Below are 19,093 nucleotides of genomic sequence, written 5' to 3' on the forward strand. Positions count from 1 at the left end.
AGAAAGCAAGGTTTTGGCATTTTCTCTTAATGCAAGAATTTTTGGTTAGTCAGAGAATAGATTTGGCACGATTTCGGGCAGAAATGTAAAGTTCATAATTAGCATTAGTTTGAAGGCTCTGGTACCTTTTGTGAGCTACCTCTCTATCATTGACAGCACGAGAACAAGCGTGATTAAACCAAGGCTTTTTAGCGTGAGTAGAGAAAAAACGAGGAAAAGTACATCCTCAGGTCGTCCCACCGAGCTGAAGCAAAATGCCAGAAGCATCGCCTCTTCGGTGGGTCCAGAGGGTGTACAGGAGCGATAGGACAGGATGCAGAAATAAGATTGTGATCGGAGGAGCCCAACGGAGAGAACAGTTTGACAGAATAAGCAGAAGGGTTTGAGGTAAGGAAGAGGTTTAGAATGCTGGGCCGGTCTCCAAGACGGTCGGGAATACGTGTAGGGTGCTGGACCAACTGCTCTAGGTCGTTGAGGATAGCAAAGTTGTAGGCTTGTTCACCAGGATGGTCAGTGAAAGAGGATGAAAGCCAAAGCTGGTGGTGAACATTGAAATCTCCTAGGATGGAGATTTCAGCGAAGGGAGAGTGGGTCAATATGTGCTCCACTTTAGAATTCAAATAGTCAAAGAATTTTACATAGTTGGTAGAGTTAGGTGAGAGATAAACATCACAGATTTATTTAGTAATTGAATGACAATGAAGTCTTATCCTGATGGTGGAAAATTCAGAAGAGTCAAGGTCGTGGGCACGAGAACAAGTGATGTCGTTGCACGTAGGCGCAACATCCAGCTTTGGATTGAAATTTAGGATAGAGATAGTAGGAGGGAACAGAGTAGAGATTGCTGTCAGTAGCCTCAGAAACCTGTGTTTCGGTAAAGAAGAGAAGGTGAGGTTTAGAGGAGGAGAGAGGATGTTCCACAGAATGAACATTAGAGCGAAGACCGCGAATGTTGCAGAAATTGAGATGAAAGAGGTTCGAGGATTTATCAAGACACCTCTCGGGTCGGCAGCCAGAAGGAGAGTCCTCCCTGGGGGACTTTGTGGTCCCCAGGCAGGGACTCCGAGGCTTGTGTAGGTGCGCCATTTTGAGATTTTAATTTTGGGAAAAGGTGTATATGTTGTGTGAATGTAGTGTGGTGTGGATTAAGAGAGGATCTGTCTTTAGAGAGCATGCTGAACTACTCTCCGGTGTTGGTGAGACAATAGGGAAACGGTTAGTGAGGACATGGGAAGGGTCTTTGGAGGGCTTCAACTACCTTCTCACCTCCCATATATAACTCACCGGGAGTGGCTTGCGCCCGTTCGGTAGATGTCTTCCTACCTACTCAAGCCACACTCACATACGAACGCACGCTACAACGGCGAATTTCGGCGTTTCTTTCATTATAGTAAACACATCATGTTTGTTTGTTGGTCTGTTTAGTGTATCAGCCAAGGATTTATAAACAATAAATGCAAACCATGCAGTATACAAGACAGGTATATATAGTGTAACAGTAATAGTATGGTGGTATCGTACAGGTTATTGTACATCTGGCAGTCGGCAGCCGTTTCCACTCGTTCCATAATGTATCGACTGTGTTTCAAAATGATTGGCGTCAGTTTCTCGAAATATTCGTGTGTAGCAAAATAACGAAGATTCATATGCTTCTTATTGATATCACTTGTTAATCTTGGGTATTTTCCGCGTTTTTCTGTAGGACTGTTTTTCTTTTACACTTGATAATAATAAAAAAGTGTATCGTTTTGATAGAAGTGGCTCAGGGGGGGCCACATCTGCCCCCCTTCGGTGCTTGTAGTGTTAACATACAGTACGCAGACGACATAACACAGATAACTTGCCATGCAGGCAAATCACGAGCATTAATGGATAACAGGACACGGAATGAGATTAAATAAATAAACTACGAGAAAAAGTGGAAAATAAAGACGAACAAAGACAAGTTTAAAATAATACCACTAGCAGTATCAAAGAAGCATGAAATAACAATAGAAGGAACCGCTATAAACTACTCAGAAAGAGGAAACGTTCTGGGACTAACCATGACGCGTACAGGCATAGGGAAACACGTAGCAGAAAACAGAATCAGAGGAATAGAAGCCATAACGGATTTACAAAGATTTAATAACACTAACTCACATCAAGCTGCGCCTTATAAAAGCATTTATATTGAGGTGAGAAGAGGTGAAGGAGCTGAAGCCCTCCAAAGACCCTTCCCATGTCCTCACTAACCGTTTCCCTATTATCTCACCAACACCGGAGAGTAGTTCAGCATGCTCTCTAAAGACAGATCCTCTCTTTATCCACACCACACTACATTCTCACAACATATACACCTTTTCCCAAAATTAAAATTTCAAAATGGCGCACATACACCAAGCCTCGGAGTCCCCGCCTGGGGGGGGGACCACAAATTCCCCCAGGGAGGACTCCTCTTCTGGCTGCCGACCCGAGAGGTGTCTTGATAACTCCTCGAACCTCTTTCTTCTCAATTTCTCCAACATTCGCGGTCTTCGCTCTAATTTTCATTCTGTGGAACATCATCTCTCCTCCTCTAAACCTCACCTTCTCTTCCTTACCGAAACACAGGTTTCTGAGGCTACTGACTTTGACTCTTCTGAATTTTCCACCATCTGGTTAAGACTTCACTGTCATTCTATTACTAAATATATCTGTGCTGTTTATCTCTCACCTAACTCTACTAACTATGTAAAATTCTTTGACTATTTGAATTCTAAAGTGGAGCACATCTTGACCCACTCTCCCTTCGCTGAAATCTCCATCCTAGGAGATTTCAATGTTCACCACCAGCTTTGGCTTTCATCCTCTTTCACTGACCATCCTGGTGAACAAGCCTACAACTTTGCTATCCTCAACGACCTAGAGCAGTTGGTCCAGCACCCTACACGTATTCCCGACCGTCTTGGAGATCGGCCCAACATTCTAGACCTCTTCCTTACCTCAAACCCTTCTGCTTATTCTGTCAAACTGTTCTCTCCGTTGGGCTCCTCCGATCACAATCTTATTTCTGCATCCTGTCCTATCGCTCCTGTACATCCTCTGGACCCACCGAAGAGGCGATGCTTCTGGCATTTTGCTTCAGCTCGGTGGGACGACCTGAGGATGTACTTTTCCGATTTCCCGTGGAATGATTATTGCTTCCAGGATAGAGACCCCTCTGTGTGTGCTCAGCGCATCACAGAGGTGATTGTCTCTGGAATGGAGGCATTTATTCCTCGTTCTTTCTCTACTCCTCACGCTAAAAAGCCTTGGTTTAATCACGCTTGTTCTCGTGCTGTCAATGATAGAGAGGTAGCTCACAAAAGATACCAGAGCCTTCAAACTAATGCTAATTATGAACTTTACATTTCTGCCCGAAGTCGTGCCAAATCTATTCTCCGACTAACCAAAAATTCTTTCATTAATAGAAAATGTCAAAACCTTGCTTTCTCTAACTCTTCCCGTGACTTCTGGCATCTAGCCAAAAACATCTCCTCCACCTTCACTTCTTCATCTTTCCTCCTCCTCAGTCCTGACGGCAACACTGCCGTCTCATCTATCTCTAAGGCTGATCTCTTCTCTCAAACTTTTTCTAAAACTCCTCTGGACGATTCTGGGCATATTCCTCCTACTCATCCCCCCTCTGACTCCTTTATGCCTGTTATAAAGATTCTTCAAAATGATGTTTTCTATGCCCTCTCTGGCCTCAATCCTCAGAAGGCTTATTGACCTGATGGAGTGCCTCCTATTGTCCTTAAAAACTGTGCCTCCGTGCTGTCACCCTGCCTGGTCAAACTCTTTCGCCTCTGCCTGTCAACATCTACCTTTCCTTCTTGCTGGAAGTATGCCTTCATACAGCCTGTACCTAAGAAGGTTGACCGCTCCAATCCTCAAACTACCGTCCTATTGCTTTACTTGTCTATCTAAAGCTTTTGAATCAATCCTTAACCGGAAGATTCAAAAGCACCTTTCCACTTCTATCTGATCGCCAGTATGGGTTCCGCAAGGGGCGTTCTACTGGTGATCTCCTAGCCTTCTTAACTGACTCTTGGTCATCCTCTCTTAGCCGTTTCGGTGAAACTTTTGCTATTGCGCTGGACATATCAAAAGCTTTTGATAGGGTCTGGCACAAATCTTTGCTTTCTAAACTACCCTCCTACGGATTCTATCCTTCTCTCTGTACCTTTATCTCCAGTTTCCTTTCTGACCGTTCTATTTCTGCCGTGGTAGACGGTCACTGTTCTTCCCCTAAATCTATTAACAGTGGTGTCCCACAGGGTTCTGTCCTATCTCCCACTCTTTTTCTGTTGTTCATTGATGATCTTCTTTCCAAAACGAACTGTCCTATCCATTCCTACGGCGATGATTCCACTCTGCATTATTCAACTTCTTTTAATAGAAGACCCACCCTTCAGGAACTTAACGACTCAAGGCTGGAGGCTGCAGAACGCGTAGCCTCAGACCTTACTATTATTTCCGATTGGGGCATGAAGAACCTGGTGTCCTTCAACGCCTCAAAAACAGTTCTCCACCTATCCACTCGACACAATCTTCCAAACAACTATCCCTATTCTTTGACAACACCCAGCTATCACCTTCCTCAACACTAAACATCCTCGGTCTATCCTTAACTCAAAATCTCAACTGGAAACTTATCTCATCTCTTACTAAATCAGCTTCCTCGAGGCTGGGCGTTCTGTACCGTCTCCGCCAGTTCTTCTCCCTGCACAGTTGCTGTCCATACAGGGGCCTTGTCCGCCCTCGTATGGAGTATGCATCTCATGTGTGGGGCTCCACTCACAGCTCTTCTGGACCGAGTGGAGGCAAAGGCTCTTCGTCTCATCAGCTCTCCTCCTCATACTGATTCTCTTCTACCTCTTAAATTCCGCCGCAATGTTGCCTCTCTTTCTATCTTCTATCGATATTTCCACGCTGACTGCTCTTCTGAACTTGCTAACTGCATGCCTCCCCCCCTCCCGCGGCCCCGCTGCACTCGACTTTCTACTCATGCTCATCCCTATACTGTCCAAACCGCTTATGCAAGAGTTAACCAGCATCTTCACTCTTTCATCCCTCACGCTGGTAAACTCTGGAACAATCTTCCTTCATCTGTATTTCCTCCTGCCTACGACTTGAACTCTTTCAAGAGGAGGGTATCAGGACACCTCTCCTCCCGAAGCTGACCTATCTTTCGGCCACCTCTTTGGATTCTTTTTGGGAGCGGCGAGTAGCGGGCTTTTTTTTTTGTTAATGTTTACTTTTTTGTGCCCTTGAGCTGTCTCCTTTGCTGTAAAAAAAAAAACAAAAAAAAAAAACCACTAATTCAATACCCCATCATCCCATTAGTAACAACAAGCGACACAAACAAAATGAAACTACGACGGATACAAAGCCAAGCCCTCCGATTTGCATTCAACGAAAGACACCCATTCACAAAGAACACAGAAACACTACATGAAGAAGCAGGAATAGAACCAATAAACTACACTTTTCACACACAAACCGACAAAATCTTCACCAAAACGAGAGCATTTCAGGATCACCATTTTACGAACCTCAAAGGCAACTATGAAAGACAGAAAAAGCACTCATGGTTTAGGAAACAAACAAATATCCTAGACAGAGGAACACCTGAAAACAAATACACAACATAACGCCAGCAAAAAAAATATACTCAAATCCAAGACCAAAGCCATAGACGTCAGTACCTACACACCTAGATAGATATAAAACATATACAAAGCAAGGCGGACAGCCCGCCACCTTCTATCTCTCCTACTTCCTTCCAATTTCCTCCAACTTTATCCTACCCTATCCCCCCTTCTTTCTCTCTTTTAACTATCCAAACATGAAAGCCGAGCCAAACCACCATAAAAAACACTACCTTACCACCACCACCAACAACAACAACATCACCACCACCTTAAAAATCACCACCGTAACCACCATCACCTTAAAAATCACCACCTTACCACCACCAACAACAACATCACCACCACCTTAAAAATCACCACCGTAACCACCATACCTTACCACCTTAAAAATCACCACCATACCACCACCACCAACAACAACAACAACATCACCACCACCTTAAAATCACCACCTTACCACCAACAACAACAACAACATCACCATCACCTTAAAAATCACCACCTTACCACCACCACCAACAACAACAACAACATCACCACCACCTTAAAAATCACCACCTTACCACCACCACCAACAACAACAACAACATCACCATCACCTTAAAAATCACCACCTTACCACCACCACCAACAACAACAACAACAACAACATCACCACCACCTTAAAAATCACCACCGTAACCACCACCACCTTAAAAATCATACCTTACCACCACCAACAACAACAACAGCAATACCTTAAAAATCACCGCCTTACCACGACCACCACCACCTTAAAAATCACCACCACCACCACCGCCACACCCACTCACCTCCATTGTCAACAGCCAGCGGGTCGGCACCAAGGCTGAGCAGCTTCTCTAACGTCGTCTTGTGGACCACTTTGGCAGCCGCCATCAGTGGTGTTTGGTCGACAGTGCCGCTGCCCTCCACGCTGAGCCCCGCCCCCAGCAGGCAGGGCAGGAGGTGGGCGTGGCCATGGGCGGCAGCAAAGTCCACCAGGCACCCCGACCCACCACTTTTATTTGGGATGGTCACCTTGGGGTCTCCTCCCCTGGCGAGGACGTCCCTGACCTTGACCTCGTCTCCTGCCCTTACGGCGGTGACGAGCTCCTGTGTGTGTGAGTGTGTGTGTGTGTGAGTGTGAGTGTGAGTGTGTGTGTCGGGGAGACAAACACACACCACCGTTAATATTCACCGTCCAAAACACATTAAATGTATCAATAATTACTGACGACGAACACGACAACTTCCCTCACGAGAAGCTTCAGAGGGGAAAGAATTATTGTAATAGTTTACGGAATATTACTGGTAATAATTGTAGTGATAATAATAATAATAATAATAATAATAATAATAATAATAATAATAATAATAATAATAATAATAATAATAATACCAATGATTGTAATAGTATTAATAATGATCTAATAATAGTAGTAATGGTCATTAACAATCCCAAAGGTAATGACAAGGTAGTGACAATGTCAGTGCCAGTGGCACTGCTGCTGCCACTTTTGCTGTAGTCGGGTTCGGTCCATCCGTCCACTCGCGAGTGTGGGCGTGGCACACGCGCATTGCTGCCTCGTGATGGAGGGAAAAGAAACTGTGGCGATAAATATTCATTCCTTATTTGCAAGGATATGTTTGAATGTTTACGTATACAAAAAAAATCACACCTTGGCATATAAATCCCAGACATGCCGATGTGCCTTGCTACTATGCCGTACAGCACACGATGGAAATAGCCAAGCCTCACATCAGTAATGTTTCTTGCTGCGTCAAGTATTAGCCACGTGATTTACATGCAAGGAATTATTAAAGAACATTTTTCTTGCACTTAAATAACCTGGTGTATTTTTCTGTATCTTGAATGAAATAAAGGTTATTATTTTATGCCTGTTGTTAGTTCGCGTATGATCTGCCTTCGCTGTCTGACACAAGCTTGTCATTCGTGTGCCTGTATGGTGTGTTATCGATGCAGATCGGCGTGTTTGGGATGTACATAAGGACGTGTCATGGTTCCTTTGTACATAAAAAACATTCATATATATTACTGACGAAAGTTTGACCATTAATCGCACGTGGCCAACGATATCGGACATGACAATTTTCACCCAATCATGAGCTACAATGCGCAGGTGCCACACCCATGGAGATTGACGCTGTGAGTGGACAGATAACATGAAACAAAGTATAGAATGACTCCGGACTGGAGGCGGCAGAACGCTTAACCCTAGACCTTGCTATCATTTCCGATTGGGGTAAAAGGAACCTTGTGTCCTTTTGTAGTGCGGCGACGGCCTGATGAACGAGCCTCCCATAACCCACTTAGCCAGTGGGGTACCTCTTTTTCCGACTCGGTAAGGAGTGGGTCTCCCGTCACGCTGGTCGCGGGTTCAATCCCAGGCAGCCGGGGAATACCCTCTCCGTGTCTTGATTAATTTCTCGTGTGTTGTTTCGATACACGCAGAGGACGTGTAGGAAAATAGAAAGGATGGAAAATAAGCTCGTCGGGGCATTACAGTGGTGGCATAGCGGTGGGTATCCTCTCCTGCAGTTCTGTTGAGTTTCCCCGAAGGGGTAACAGGTAGGATGGCCCATGCTCCGAGGGTAATAGAAAATGGGAAGAGTTGGAGGTATGTCTCAAAGGGACATTGTGGAGTTATGTCTCAAAGGGACATTGTGGAGTTATGTCTCAAAGGGACATTGTCAACACACAGAAATTAATCTACATAGGGGGGAAAGCCGTGTAATGCGGCGACGGCCTGATGAACGAGCCTCCCATAACCCACTTAGCCAGTGGGGTACCTCTTTGGCCGACTCGGTAAGGAGTGACTCTCCCGTCACGCTGGTCGCGGGTTCAATCCCAGGCAGCCGGGGAATACCCTCTCCTTGTCTTGATTAATTTCTCGTGTGTTGTTTCGATACACGCAGAGGACGTGTAGGAAAATAGAAAGGATGGAAAATAAGCTCGTCGGGGCATTACACTTTAATGCCTCAAAAACCCAATTTCTCCACCTATCAACTCGACACAATCTTCCAAACACCTATTCCCTATTCTTCGACAACACTCAGCTGTCACCTTCTTCAACACTAAATATCCTCGGTCTATCCTTAGCTCAAAATCTCAACTGGAAACTTTACATCCCTCCTATTACTAAATCAGCTTCCTCGAGGTTGGGCGTTCTGTATCGTCTCCGCCAGTTCTTCTCCCCCGCACAGATGCTTCCAGTATTGGGGACTTTTCCGCTCTCGTATGGAGTATGGATCTCACGTGTGTGTGTGTGGGGGGGGGGGGGCACTCACAAACCTCTTCTGGACAGAGTGGAGTATATGGCTCTTCGTCTCATCAACTTTCCTCCTCTTACTGACAGCCTTTTACCTCTTAAATTTCGCCGCCATGTTGCATCTCTTTCTATCTTCTATCGATATTTTCATGCTGACTGCTCTTCTGAAATTGCTAACTGCATGCCTCACCCCCTCCCGCGGCCCCGCTGCACACGACTTTCTACTCGTGCTCATTCCTATACTGTCCAAATCCCTTATGCAAGAGTTAACCAGCATCTCCATTCTTTCATCCCCTTCAGTGGTAAACTCTGGAACATTCTTCCTTCGTCTGTATTTCCTCCTGCCTATGACTTGACCTCTTTCAAGAAGAGTGTATCAAGACACCTCTCCACCCGCCAGTTCTTTTCCCCCGCACAGTTCCTATCCATATACAGGGGCCTTGTCCGTCCTCGTATGGAGTATGCATCTCACGTGTCGGGGGCTACACACATAGACTACACCTCTTTTGTGCAGAGTAGAGTCAAGAGGCTCTTCGTCTCATCAAGTCTTCTACCTCTTAAATTCCACCGCCGTGTTGCCCCCTCGCGGCCCCACACCACATGACTCAAGCTCATTCCAATACTGTCCAAATCCCTTATGGAGGAGTTAACCAGCATCTTCACTCTTTCATCCCACAAGCGGGTAAACTCTGGAACAATCTTCCTTCATCTGTATTTCCTTCTGCCTACGACTTGAACTCCTTCAAGAGGAGAGTACCAGGACACCTCGCCAACCGAAATTGACCTCTCTTCTGACCACTTCTCTTGACTCTTTATAGGAGCAGTGATCTACGTTTTTTTTATATTATTGTTATCTTTTTACCCTGAGCTATTTTCTATACCCAAAACATATATATATATATATATATATATATATATATATATATATATATATATATATATATATATATATATATATATATATATATATATATATATTAGGAGTAGGTAGGATTACACCTACCGAACGGGCGTGAGCTACTCCCGGTAAGGATATATGGGAAGCAAGGAGGGTGCTGAAGCCCCTCAAAATCCCTTCCCATGTCCTCAATAACCGTTTCCCTTTTGTTTCATCAACACCAGAGAGCAGTTCAGCATGCTCTCTAAAGACAGTTCCTCTCTCTTTCTACACCACACTACATTCACACACCACACACACCTTTTCCCAAAATTCTATTCAAAATGGTGATGAACCCACCGAAGAGGCGATGCTTCTGGCATTTTGCTTCAGCTCGGTGGGACGACCTGAGGATGTACTTTTCCGATTTCCCGCGGAATGATTACTGCTTCCAGGGGAGAGACCCCTTTGTGTGCCCACCGCATCTCATAAGTGGTTATCTCCGGAATGGAGGCATACATTCCACGTTCTTTATCTACTCCTCTTGCTAAAAATCCTTGGTTTAATCATGCTTGTTCTCGTGCTATTAAAGATAGAGAGGCAGCTTACAAAAGGTTGCAGAGCCTTCGAGCTCCCGCTAACTATGACCTTTACATTTCAGCCCGGAATCGTGCCAAATCTATTTTCCGACCTACCAAAACTTCTTTTATCAATAGAAAATGTCATTACCTTGCTTCTTCTAATTCTTCCAGTGACATCTGACATCTAGCCAAGAAATATCTCCTCCAATTTCACTTCTTCCTCTTTCCCTCCTCTCCTTAACCCTGACGGCAGCACTGCCGTCTCACATGTCTCTAAGGCTGAAGTCTTCGCTCAAACTCTCTGTTAGAACTCCACCTTGGACGATTCTGGGCATATTCCTCCTACTCATCCCCCCTCTGACTCCTTTATGCCTGTTATTAAGATTCTTCCTAATGATGTTTTCTATGCCCTCTCTGGCCTCAACTCTCAGAAGGATTATGGACCTGATGGAGTGCCTCCTATTGTCCTTAAAAACTGTACTTCTGTGCTGACACCCTGCCTGGTCAAACTCTTTCGTCTCTGCCTATCAACATCTACCTTTCCTTCCTGCTGGAAGTATGCCTTTGTACAGCCTGTGCCTAAGAAGGGTGACCGTTCCAATCCCTCAAACTACCGCCCTATAGATTTACTTCCCTGTCTATCTAAAGCTTTTGAATCAATCCTTAACCAGAAGATTCAAAAGCACCTTTCTTCTTCCAACCTTCTATCTGATCGCCAGTATGGGTTCCGCAAGGGGTGTTCTACTGGCGATCTTCTTGCTCTCTTAACTGAATTGGTTATCCTCTCTTAGCCGTTTCGGTGAAATGTTCTCTGTTGCGCTAGACATATCGAAAGCCTTTGAGGATTGGCTATCGCACATAGCCGCTTCCATAAATACGTCGGTAAGCGACTCTACGGGGAAGTCTCCCTACTACATCTTATATGGGGAGGAGAAACGTCCTCCGTACGACTTCCTAACAAAACCACAACAACCTTTCTACAACATTGATAGGTACGCACAACAGCAGATGTATATGTTTTCCAAGATACACTCAGAGGTTAGGAGTACGTTAAAAGCTACAAAGGTTAAAATGATGTCAAAACAACACAAACAGGCCGTCCCGGTGAAATTAAAAGAGGGTGACACAGTCATGATTAAGCAAGCGGAAAGGAGTTCGAAACTGGGGGCTAAATTTGTGGGTCCTTCCCGAGTTGTTCGGAATGTCAGGGGAAATCGGTTCGAGGTTCTCGAGTCGAATAGTGGAGTCAGTCTTGAAGTTCACAGTGATCGTCTGAAAGTAATTCCCTCACTTTTGAACCTTGATATTGGTAATTCCCCCTCAGAGTCAATTGTTCAACAAGATAATCCCACCACCCATAGCTATAACTTGAGTCCACGGGTTTAAATACTTCATTCCCACCACTTTCAGATCATGCTGTTGCGTTTTCTGATCATCTTGTTGTCCCTCGGCTCCCTGCTTGCAACAACGCCCATCCACCTGAAGCCTGGCACCCTCACGGCACACATAGGAGAGGTCTTCCTCATAGAAGATGTGCTCCTCGTAAAATATCCATATACTTCCTTGACCAACACCACTGACACAATCAGGATAGTCTCAGAAAAACTACTCGGCATGGCAGACGCCATACGGGCTACCAAGACTAGGGAATCAAAGGCACCTTCTACTACCAACTCTCTGACTCTTTTTCAACTACTGGAGGATAGGATTCTGTTCTTCCGGGGAAAAGTTGATGAGGTAGACATGGATTATAGATTTCACTCAGCTCACTCTCGGGTAAAGAGGGGGTTGCTCAACATCGTGGGGTCCGCCTCAAAGTTCCTTTTCGGTACGGCTACCGACGAGGACGTACGCGACTTGCGGGACCACTACGCTCATGTACTTTCCTTTGCTGCCCGAAATCGCAGGGTGAGCAACGCCAATTGTAGAAAACTTGCGCGATTGCATACTAACATTGAGGAACTGCTAGAGCAAACTAATAAGATGGTAGAGGTTATCAACATAGTTGTCAAACAGATCGACCAGGTGAATCAGTTTCTCCTCCTAGGTCAGGCCTTGCATGTATTGGAAAACGTCATTAACTCTGTCGCAACGGCAAATCAGCAGGTTATTAGCAACATGCTTGATGCAGCGCACGGTAGAGTCACACCTGCCTTGTTCCCTCTGCACGATTTGAGAACGACTGTCCATATCGGGTATCAAAGTTATAGCCTCACACCTTTATTCGCCCCAGATATGAGTCAATATTTTTACCCTTTGATTGAGTCCAGCCTCACCCCCGATGCCATAATCATTCATGTTCCATTTCAGACGGCGGACGTGTTTGAGGCACACGAAATTGTCCCGTTCCCCTTTTCAGCAAAGGACAGTGTGTTGGCCCTGGACACGTCCCCGTCTCTTGTTCTAATCGCGAAGGATTTCGCTCTGTATTCAACGGGTAGCTACTCACTCTTGCAATATTGCAAGGAGACGGTCTTCGGGCGATTCTATTGCTCTGCGTCTATCTTTGCCTTCCTACCAGTTCGGGGAGGGGTATGCGAGATCGCCCTCACCCGCGTGAACGCGTCTGACGCTCTTTCCTTGTGCCCTTACAAGCAGCTAACACCAACGCCTGTTTTCCATAAGAACTTTCAGGGTCTGCATTATTTTTATTTCCCTCAGTCATTCTATGTATCGGTCATCTGCCCGGAGGGTACTACTTATCAACGGGTTACTGGTCACTATGCCATAGCGGAAGCATGCTATATCCGCTCCACTAACATAACAACGTACCCGTCCCGGATCCGTCTGGTTTTCACGGACAATATTTCCCATCGAGTGTTTCCTCTACGGTCTCTCGATGACAATCACTTCTCCAGCATCACGTATGTGACTAATTCCCTTAATTCATTGTCTTTCGCAAACAAAACAGAGTTTGCGGAAACCGTGGAGGAGACGCTGCCTGAATACTTGCACCTCCCCTACCTGTACCCTGGATTTTTTGTACTAATGTTTCTGATGTTCGTCAGTCTCGTCGTCATGTGCTACCTTATTAGGAGGAACTCTGTCCTGCATGATTATTTGGTGGTGCAGAAAAGGCGACTGGATGCAGGGAGGCCACTGGCATGGTAGTTTTTCCTTTTCTCAGACAAGTCAGGGGACAGAAACCTGGCTGCTCCTATACTTAACATTGTACTGTGTTTCACTACTGTATTTTTTTTTTAGGAGCTAGATGAACGTTTCATTGTCTGTAACTATGCCAGTTGATAGCTTCTTATACATGTGTCCTTATATTTATTTTGTGAGAGATTTCTTATGTTTCATGTCACACACGTTGTGTTTTACCTCTCACTATTTATATTATAACTCCACATATGTTCTAACATAACCAGTGTTTTAATGCAATTGTATCATAGGCAGTCTGCTTGACAAACTCCCACTATGTATGTTCATGGTAACTAGACTGCTATTTAGATTTTTGTATATCGCGAGGTCACGATCTCTGGTAGGTGACCGAGCAGTGTTATAGTAGGATATCAATATATTATTATTATTATTATTATTTAGTATCACCACGAATTAGGCATACAATTGTCAATGGAAAAAACCCACGACAGATAGATCACGCCACCTCATAGGAATGTCGTAGGTCAGTGTTTACCGTCTCAGTTTTGTATACTTCGCATGTCGATGGTGCGCAGAGGTCACCTTGACGTACGTGACCAATTGTAACAATTATTTTCCAACCTGTAACTCGTCACTCCTTCACGAGAGTCCGACTGACACGCAACGACAGTCACTCTCGCTCCGACGCTCCTGTACATAGGCTACGAATATATTCACCTTAAGGAAGCTGAAGTCTTAATCAACGCCCTTTAAACGCCCCCCCGACTAGCCCTTTACAATGCTCATCCCTGTACTGTCCAAACCCCTCATGCAAGAGTTAACCAGCATCTTCACTCTTTCATCCCTCACGCTTGTAAACTCTGGAACAATCTTCCTTCATCTGTATTTCCTCCTGCCTACGACTTGAACTCTTTCAAGAGAAGGGTGTCAGGACACCTCTCCCCCGGAAATTGACCTCTTTTTCGGCCACCTCTTATGATTCTTTTTTTAGGAGCAGCGAGTAGCGGGCTTTTTTTATTATTGCTTCCTTTTTGTGTGCCCTTGAGCTGCCTCCTTTGGTAAAAAAAAAAATATATATATATATATATATATATATATATATATATATATATATATATATATATATATATATATATATATATATATATATATATATATATATATATATATATATATATATATAAATTGTGGAGTGGTTGGTGAGGCTGTTCAACGAGTGTTTCAGAGAGGGGGCCGTCCCCTTGGAGCGGAAGAGTGAATGTGTAGTGTCACTGTACAAAGGTAAAGGTGATAAGTATGAGCGTGGTAATTTTACGGGTAGAGTCTGAGGATGACCTCTGCACTTTTGTTGGTTACCGTTCTGTTAATAAAACCTAATACCTTGTGAGCCCTATTTTAAACTATACCCGTGTAATGGGTTGCGTGTTCCTACACTCAGCACGCAACACTTGATGATGCTAAAATTCATCTGCCATTTATCTGACCAAGCTGACTGTTTGTTGAGATCCTCCTTCAGTGCTCTAGCATCCTCTCTTGTCCTAATTGTGTCTCCTATTTTAGTGTTATCCGCAAATTTAACTATGTCACAAATTATCCCATTGTCTATATCATTGATTTACATAGATTTACATAGAAAATCAGACCACACAGACCCCATGGTCCAAACTAGGTGGTCTGTCTAAACCTAAGTGATTTTACATTAATCAGAAGGCTCCTAAACGTTGCATTTCTACTCTAGTTGATATTAAGTCGAAGGAAGTGACGGTCGAGCTTATTTTTGAAGGAGTCAATCGTGTTACACTGGACCACTGATGGTGGAAGCTTATTCCATTCTCGCACCACAACGTTGGTAAAGAAAAATTTGGTGCAGTCTGAATTTACTTGTCTACATTTGAGTTTTACGCCATTGTTCCTCGTGCGCAAAGTGTCATCGATCATAAACAATGTTGATCTGTCTGCATTCGTGAAACCATTAAGTATTTTAAAACATTCGATCAGTTTTCCTCGGAGGCGACGTTTCTCAAGAGAGAACATGTTAAGGGTAGAAAGCCTTTCTTCGTAGGATTTGTTGCGCAAGGAAGGGATCATTTTCGTTGCCCGACGCTGAACACCTTCTAATTTAGCAATATCCTTTACATGGTGGGGAGACCAAAACTGTACCGCATATTCCAAGTGGGGTCTGACTAAACTATTCTAGAGCGGGAGTATTACATCTTTATTCTTGAATAAAAAGTTTATTTTAATGAAGCCCAACATTCTGTTCGCTTTATTTGCTGCATCGATGCATTGCTGTGAGAATTTGAGGTTTGACGCGATTTTGATCCCCAAGTCCTTGACGCACTGAACGCTTTTGAGTTTAACGCCGTGCATTTCGTAATCGAACTTCTTATTCCTTGTCTACGTTAAAGGGCATCTCCCATCTATCCGACCAAGCTGAAATTTTGTGCAAATCCTCTTGGAGGCTTTGCCTGTCTTCGTCAGTGAGAACCAAGTTACCAATCTTTGTGTCGTCTGCAAATTTACTAATGCGATTATTGAGTCCAACATCCACGTCGTTGATGTAAATAATGAAGAGCACTGGGCCAAGAACCGAGCCCTGAGGGACGCCACTAGTGACCGGCGCCCACTCTGAGTTAAATCCGTCAATCACTACTCTTTGTTGTCTGTTGCTCAACCAATTCGCGATCCATTGGTGTACTTGACCGTCAAAACCTATTTGCTTTAATTTGTAAATTAATTTATGATGTGGGACTTTATCAAACGCTTTCTGGAAATCAAGACAGACTACGTCCAGTGATTTGGTTACGTCATAAACAGTGAAGAGGTCGTTATAAAAGGTTAATAGGTTTGATAGGCAGGATCTTTTGTTTCGGAAGCCATGTTGTGAGTCCCCAATTAATGAGTGGCTTTCAAGGTAGCTCACAATTTTGTCTCTAATTATGCCCTCAAGTAGCTTACCTACAACCGAAGTTAGACTAATGGGCTTGTAATTACCTGGTACTTTTTTGTCTCCTTTCTTAAAAATCGGTGTCACGTTAGCCTTTTTCCAATCTGAAGGGACGATGCCTTGTCGCAAGGACATATTGTATACGGTTGTGAGGGAGGAGAGTATTTTGCTCTTTGTATCTTTCAGCAGAGTTGGATATACTTTGTCAGGTCCAGGACTTTTATTTGTTTTAAGTGATTTGAGGGCTTTAAGGATTTCATCGGGTTTCATTTCAAAGTTAGGCAATGCATGCTCGGGATTTACCTTAGTACTGGTGTTGTGTTAGTGGTAGTGGTGGGAGGACTGTTATTATTAAACACCGAGGAAAAGTAATTGTTTAATAGGTTTGCAACGTGTTGGCTGTCAGTCACTAGTGCACCGTCGCTGTTTGTTAAAGGTCCAATTCCACTTCTGATTGCCTTTCTGTTGTTTATGTAACTGAAGAAGGATTTCGGATTATTTTTACAGTTGGCTGCAATATTTTCTTCATATCTACGCTTTGCCTGACGCACTAATCTGTTTATTCGTCGCCTGGCATCATTGTAGAGTCTAATGTTTTCGGGCGTGCTTTGTTCTTTCTTTTACCTGTAAAACAATTTTCTCTCCTTGACTGAGTGTTTAATTTCGCTATTAAACCAAGGTGGGCTTTTATTAGTGTTAATTCGCTTCTCGCACAAGGGGACAAATGTGTCCTCTACATTGCCATCATCTGATAGTTGCATATCTATTAGTTTTCGTCAGTTTCTACGAAGTTGGCTCTTTTGAAATTGGGCACCTTTGCTTTATTTTCAGTCACCGATGTTTGAGCTCTAATGTCAACGCGCACTAGTTTATGATCGCAGGAACCGAGGTGTTCTCCTACCGTGACATTACTGACTAGGTTATCTTGAGTCGCTATAACAAGGTCAAGTATGTTATTTTGTCGAGTTGGTTCAGAAACCATTTGGATTAGATAATTTTCCTCTAAAAATTCGATCATTCTATGGGACTCACCTTCTGTACCCGACAGTGTCGATATGGGGGAGGTTAAAGTCTCCAAGTATCAGTGAGTCGCTGTTATTAAGTGACTGCCTTAAGACGCTGTACATTTCAAGATCGGCATCGAGTGATTGCCCCGAAGGCCTGTAAGTGACATATATTTAAATTGACTTTTGCAGTGTTTACTCGCACGCACAAATGTTTAACGTTACTGTTTCTTGGTGTTTTGTCAGTGGGTTGTAAATAGCTTTTGACAAAAAGGGCAACGCCACCGCCTCTACGGTTTACACGATCTTTGTTGAAGAGTCTGTAGCCATCTATGTTGTATTCGGAACTTAAATCAATATTTGTGGTGTCGATAAATGTTTCGGTTATAGCAATTATGTCAAAGTTTTCTGTCAGAGCAAGACATCGCAGCTCATCAAACTCTTTTCTTAGGCTACGCGCATTGAATGAATAAAAGCGGGCCTAAAACTGAACCTTGGGGAGCCCCACTGGTAACATTACCCCATTCGGATTTTTTACCGTTAATGGTAACCCTCCGTTTCCTGTCGCAAATCCACGCCCTAGTCCAATCATAAACCTTCCCTCCTATTCCATGAGCCCTGACTTTATTTAACAGTCTCTGGTGAGGTACCTTATCGAAGACCTTACTAAAATCAAGATAAACTACATCGTAACTCTCATCATTGTCAGCTGCTTCGTATACTCTATTGTAAAAGGATAAAGGATTAGTGAGACACGATTTTCCTAAACCCATACTGTCAGTCGTGAATTAAATTATGTCTGTCAATATGGTCCCTAATACTATCTGCTGTTATTGGCTCAAACATTTTACGTATAACTGACGTCAAACTGATCGGCCTATAATTTTGAATTGAAGATTTGTCTTCTTTCTTAAATATTGGAATAACGTGTGCCCGCCTCCATGAAACAGGCACCACCCCTGTGTCTATCCTATCGACTTCCTAAAAACTTGTGTTAGTTGCCCACTGATTTCAGCTTTACATTCTTTTAATACCCTGGAAAAAATTTCATCTGGCCCTGGCGCCTTAGTAACTTTGAGTCTATCTATCTGTCTAATCACGACCTCCCTACTTACGTTGATGACGGTTAATCTTTCCAACTCTTCTCCCCTGTAGATCTGTTTTCCTTGAGGTATATCGTCTAATCCTTCTTCGGTATATACAGTTAAGAAATATCTGTTTAACGCCTCACTCATTTCCTCATCTGTGTTTATCAGTGATTCTCCTGACTTAAGCGGCCCTATCTTATCCCTAACCTTGGTCTTTTAAAGTTGAAAGAAACCCTTTGGATTGGTCTTTGCTTCCCTGGCAATTTTAATCTCATAATTTCGTTTTGCTATACGCGTGTTCTTCTTTACTGTTTTAGCTAAATCGTTGTAATTGTCCCGTAGGTGAGTTTCCCCCTCTCTTGATTCTAACATATGGTCCTCTTTTCCTTCCTATTTCAGTTTTTAGCCTGTCTGTCATCCATCGCGGGTAATTACCTGTTGACCTGACTTCCCTGTGAGGTATAAACTGTTGCTACCCTAGTTTAATCTCCATGACCAGACTATTGTACTCACCCTCCAAGCTACTGACCTGACTAGTGACCTC

At 43.8% G+C, this 19,093-nt stretch overlaps 1 protein-coding gene across 1 annotated transcript in view; it reads right to left on the reverse strand.

Annotated features, from left to right (window-relative positions):
* LOC126990571 (ankyrin-1-like) overlaps nt 1–10,589 on the reverse strand; it is a 24,815-nt gene extending 14,226 nt beyond the window's left edge. The window contains exons 1-2 of the mRNA XM_050849182.1: nt 10,554–10,589; nt 6,470–6,770 (exon numbers count right to left, since the gene is read on the reverse strand). Coding sequence (XP_050705139.1) covers nt 6,470–6,770; nt 10,554–10,589 — 337 coding nt within the window. The remainder of the gene's footprint in view (nt 1–6,469; nt 6,771–10,553) is intronic.
* Nucleotides 10,590–19,093: the final 8,504 nt, after the last annotated feature.

Source organism: Eriocheir sinensis, unplaced genomic scaffold (assembly GCF_024679095.1).
Source record: "Eriocheir sinensis breed Jianghai 21 unplaced genomic scaffold, ASM2467909v1 Scaffold177, whole genome shotgun sequence".
NCBI classification, from domain to species: domain Eukaryota; kingdom Metazoa; phylum Arthropoda; class Malacostraca; order Decapoda; family Varunidae; genus Eriocheir; species Eriocheir sinensis.